Raw genomic sequence first — 4,735 nt, 5'->3', positions numbered from 1 at the left:
GGCAGGGTCTGTCATGTCCCCTGCAGGCAGGACACCGTGATGGTGCGAATGCCGCTGCCATACCCAGCTGCCTCCCTGTGTATTCACCAGCACACGGAGGTGTTATAAGGGGTCCAGCTCTGTTCCCAAACCCCCTCCCATCTCCCCCCAAGGCTTGCAGCCATGCATGCCTGTGGTTTATCTTTTCCTGGCATGCATTGAGCTGCCAGGAAACAATTCAGCTCCCTGCCTAGCCCAGTGAGGAGCGAGGGATGGTTTTCCACTCTCCATTTAAGCAACTTTTCCCAGGTGGGGAAACTGGTCAGCTGGCAGGGAATGAAGTGTGGGCAGGGAGATGTGGCTGGACTCTGGATGGCTCCATGTTCCCAGAAATCAGCAGCACCTGCCTTTTAAACAGTCTGGGAGGGTCAAAACTGCCCACCAAGCATCTTCCCCCCGAGCATCACACCACCACCCACAGGGAGCAATGCTTTTCCTCTCTGCAGGTCCCGGCATCTCAAGCTACAGCTCCAATCCTCCGGCTGCTGGGACAAGCTTGGTGCACTGCCTGAACCAGGCTCTGAGAGATGTGCCCAAGGAGAAGCATGCAGGCACTCCGCTCTACCTGGGTGCCACGGCCGGCATGCGCCTGCTCAAGTGAGTGCTTGCTCTGACCGGGCCAGCTGTCCAGCCTCAAACGCTGCCTGGGAGGCCCTGCCATGCCACTCTGCCATGGCAGGGGTGGAGATGGTGAAGGACAGATGTGACGTTGCCCCATTGCCAGGCGAAGCTCCTAGCCCTCCCAGCTGCCCAGCTCCATGTCCCTTGCAGAGGTGCTCCTGCCTTTCAGAGCAGGAGATGCTCTGCAGGGCACAGCCAGCACATGCCTCTCTGAAAAGGGGCTGGCGTGAGGCCAGCACCAGGACAACCCACCCAGTCTTTTTGGCTAGCCAGGAGGAAAGTCCCCCTGTACCCATGGCCAGCCTGATGGGACACAGTAAGAATAGTGACCCCCTGAAAACCACACAGAGGAGGGAGTCATGCCCCCCTCACTCAGCCATGGGGAGGAAGGAGCACACCTCCATCTCTGTCACCTGCCTCATTCTCTGGCAGAGACAAAGGGAATTAGCTGGGGTTTTTTGGGAGATAGCCCTACAGGTACGCAGGTGAGGACCCACCTGCCTCCTGCCCCACAAGCTGTGGTGGGGCCAGGTCCCAAGGGCTGTGCTGGCAGTGGGGGCTCCACTCACAGCACCCAGTGCAGCCCTGCCACTGCCCTCTCGCCTGGCCCACAGCATTGCGAACCTGCAGGCTTCGGACGCCGTCCTCAGCACCGTGGCGGCCACGCTGAAGTCGTACCCCTTCGATTTCCGGGGGGCAAAGATCCTGTCAGGGGAAGAGGAAGGGGTGTTTGGCTGGGTCACCGCAAACTACCTCCTGGAGAACTTCATCAAGGTGGGTAGGGGAGTGCGGTCCCCGCTGGGGATGGCCATCATGGCCCGGCTGTCCTGCAGCTCATCACATCCTTCCTCCTGCTCTTGTCTTCCTTGCTCAGCGTGGGTGGCTCGGGGAATGGATCCAGCCCCAGAAGAAAACCCTGGGTGCCATGGACTTCGGGGGCGCTTCCACACAGATCACCTTTGAAACCAGGGACACCATTGAAGACCCCAGAAACGAGCTGATGCTGAAGCTGTATGGCCAGACGTACAAAGTGTACACCCACAGCTTCCTCTGCTACGGAAGGGACCAGGTCCTCAAGAGACTGCTCTCAAAGCTCTTCCAGGTACCAGCATGTGCTCAACAGGGATGCTGGCTGTCATGACCCCGTGGTTGCCCCCTTACCCTCGTTTTTAGACAGGGGTGTCCTCCAGCCCTGACTCTAGGATAGCCCCTCAGGGCCAGCTGTACACCTTTCCCAGACAACTTGGGTTTTGCTCCTGACCCTCTCCCATGGTCCCAGGGCTTCCTTCCACCCTCTCCATAAGGTGTTGCACCCTTTGGCCAGAGCCAAGATGTCCTGAGTCATCTCAAGACACTTGCAGCAACTGCCAGCTCTGTGTGCCACTGCCCAAGATCTTCCACATCTTCCCAGCAGGGAAATGGAGGCAGGCAGGCAGCGGTGCTGGGGCTGCTGGGCAGCACCAGGGAAGCTGGGGCTATGGCATGGCTCACACATCCAATGTGTCACTTCTCTGGCAGGCTGAGAGCTACCAAGCAACTGTCCCCCACCCCTGCTGGCCCACGGGCTACCACAAGAGCCTGTCACTGAGTAGCGTCTATGACAGCCCCTGTACGGAGAAGGAGAGACCCAGCCTTGGCCTCAACACCACCATCACTGTGGTTGGCACTGGGAACGGGAGCCTCTGCGCTCTGCATGTCAGCAAGCTCTTCGACTTTACCACTTGTTCCTTCTCCCGCTGCTCCTTTGACGGCGTTTTCCAGCCGGAGGTTTCAGGAAACTTCATCGTAAGTCCTGGCATGAAGCAGGGTGGTGGCCTGGCTGCTGGCTGGGCAGGTGTCCTTGGCCCCCCAGCATCATGCCACGGCAAAGCTGGGCCCCTGGCTCTGCAAGGGCGGTTGCTTGTGCCCACCACTCTGGTCACAGCAGCTGTTTGTGGTGAGAGGGTTTGCTCCCAGCCTGTCCCACAGCTGCCTCCTTCCCTCTGTCAGGCCTTCTCTGCCTTCTTCTACACGGTCGACTTCATCCAGACAGTGATGGGGAGACCTGTGCACTTGCCCAGCGACCTGAAGGATGCTGCCAAGACCATCTGTGCCACCAGCTGGAGTGAGGTGGGCTCCCTCAGGCATGGCAGGGAGGAGAGGGCTGCTTTGTGTGGGGCATCACCCAGGCTCTGAGAGCAGCCGTTGGAGAGGACTGGGTGTCCTGGCACCCATGGCATAGGGGGAGGGTGGGTGAAAGCTCCCACATGGGACCAGCAGAGGCTCAGGTGGGTATGGGCAGTTGCAGTCAGATGCAACCACCCAGATCTTCAGGGCACAGAAACAAAGCCTTGGCTTGATCCCTTTTCTCTCTTCCTCCATGCATCCCACACAGCTGCTCCAGAAAGCTCCTACGCTGGAGAAGAGGCTGCCGGATTACTGTGCTGTCAGCACATTTGTTTATTTGCTTATCACCAAAGGCTACAACTTCAACAACCATTCCTTCCCCAACATTGCCTTCCAGAAGAAGGTGGGTAACCCCAGAGTACATACTCATGCCATGGCATCTGTTTGGAGTTAGGCCAAAAAGCCCTGCAGGAGAGATGATCCCACACCAAGAAAGAGCCAAGCAACATGAGGGAAGATCTTGGGGCACAAGGGCAGGATGGGACTCCCAGTTTTTGGGTGGATCTTCTGGGAGATGGAAAACAAATGAGTTGAGCTGACTGTAAGGTAGTCGTGCAGTTGGGTCCTCCAGTCCTTCCTTGGACCTCAAGACATCAGCCATCTCAAACAACTCTTTGCTCAGGCTTGCAGGGAGGTTAATCTCAGTCCCTGGGCTGGCTGGACCCGTGGGCAAGCAAGGGCTCAGGGTGCTGTGGACTCCCTCACACCCCACTCCTCCACTGGGCTGACACTGAGGTGGTCCCTGGAAGGTCTCTTAAGGCCCATGGAGCTGGCTGACCAGGGTGGTGACCATGCCATGCTGTTTCCATAGGCAGGAGAAACCTCCATCGGCTGGGCCCTGGGCTACATGCTGAACCTCACCAATATGATTCCAGCAGAGAAGCCCTCTTCTCACAAAAGCATGCTGTACAACTACTGGGTCATACTCATCCTGCTCTTTGTGGTCACCACCCTGACGTCTCTGGTGACTGCTGTCTGCCTACTCCGGCGCAGCAAGTCCAGTGCAATCTAATGGCAGGGACAGGGTGGGCCTTGTCTGTAGGACCCAGCATCGTCCTTCCTGCTGGAGTCTCCATGGCCTGAACACTTGGGATGTGGCAAGTGCTCAGATGTTCTCTTCCAATACCTGTCACAGCCTGTCCCAGAAGGAAAGCTGTCCCTTTTTGCCCTCCCCTTCCTTTCAAGCTGCAGAAAGCAGGGGGACAGAAGAAGACTGCTGGCCCTGCAGGAGAATGGCTTAATGGTTTCCCAGTGCTACTCAGGGATGGACCCGAAAGCAGGCTCAGGATTTGGGCGTTCAGACCTGGGGCATCTTTCTGCCACCAGACCTGGGCTGGACTGAGCCAGCAAGTCCAGGTGACAGCAGGATTTATTCTTATGTGCGTGGGGTGGGTGGGGAGTATTGCTTACACTAGTCCTTGTAGCTGACCTCTCTGGCCTGTCCCCTGGGTGTCAGCCCTGCCCCACAGGCAGCTCTGGGCATCACCCGGAGCCCATGCTGTCTTTCTGGCCAACGCACAAACCCCACTGACCTTCCTGAGGGCCAGATCTTGGCCTGGACTCCCACCAGCCTCAGCACAGGGACTTCGGGTAGGGGCTTAGCAACCACCAGACGTGGGGAGCAGGCAGCTTCCCAAGGTCCCGCTTCAGCAACCAGACACAGTGCCTTCCCCATTCCTGTAGTTCCTAAGCCAGATCCACCTTTGCCACAGTCAGAGCCTCCTCCGTCCCCCCAGCAATGGCACAAAAAGCCCCAGTTGCTCCCTGGCACTTGGCCATGCCAGCAGAGGTGATGTGCTCGCTGTGGGAGTGGGGCTTTGTGATGCTTTAGGATTTGAGCCCTGCACCACCCCATGCCAGGCAGCTGGGAGGATGCACCTCCCATTTCCAATTAGGAAAAAGAACATGC

General features: G+C 58.1%; 1 protein-coding gene across 1 annotated transcript; it reads left to right on the top strand.

Annotated features, from left to right (window-relative positions):
* Nucleotides 1-485: 485 nt before the first annotated feature.
* ENTPD2 (ectonucleoside triphosphate diphosphohydrolase 2) lies at nucleotides 486-3,838 on the top strand (the record flags this gene model as incomplete). The annotated part of the gene is made up of 7 exons (XM_010292393.1): nucleotides 486-636; nucleotides 1,275-1,434; nucleotides 1,535-1,762; nucleotides 2,179-2,445; nucleotides 2,650-2,769; nucleotides 3,035-3,169; nucleotides 3,638-3,838. Coding segments are annotated over 7 exons (1,262 nt in total), but the record flags the coding sequence as incomplete, so codon positions are not given.
* Between the last annotated feature and the right edge of the window lie 897 nt (nucleotides 3,839-4,735).

This window comes from Phaethon lepturus, unplaced genomic scaffold (assembly GCF_000687285.1).
Source record: "Phaethon lepturus isolate BGI_N335 unplaced genomic scaffold, ASM68728v1 scaffold38318, whole genome shotgun sequence".
Taxonomy (NCBI): Eukaryota; Metazoa; Chordata; class Aves; order Phaethontiformes; family Phaethontidae; genus Phaethon; species Phaethon lepturus.
This window is presented reverse-complemented; position numbering and strand designations above follow the sequence as displayed.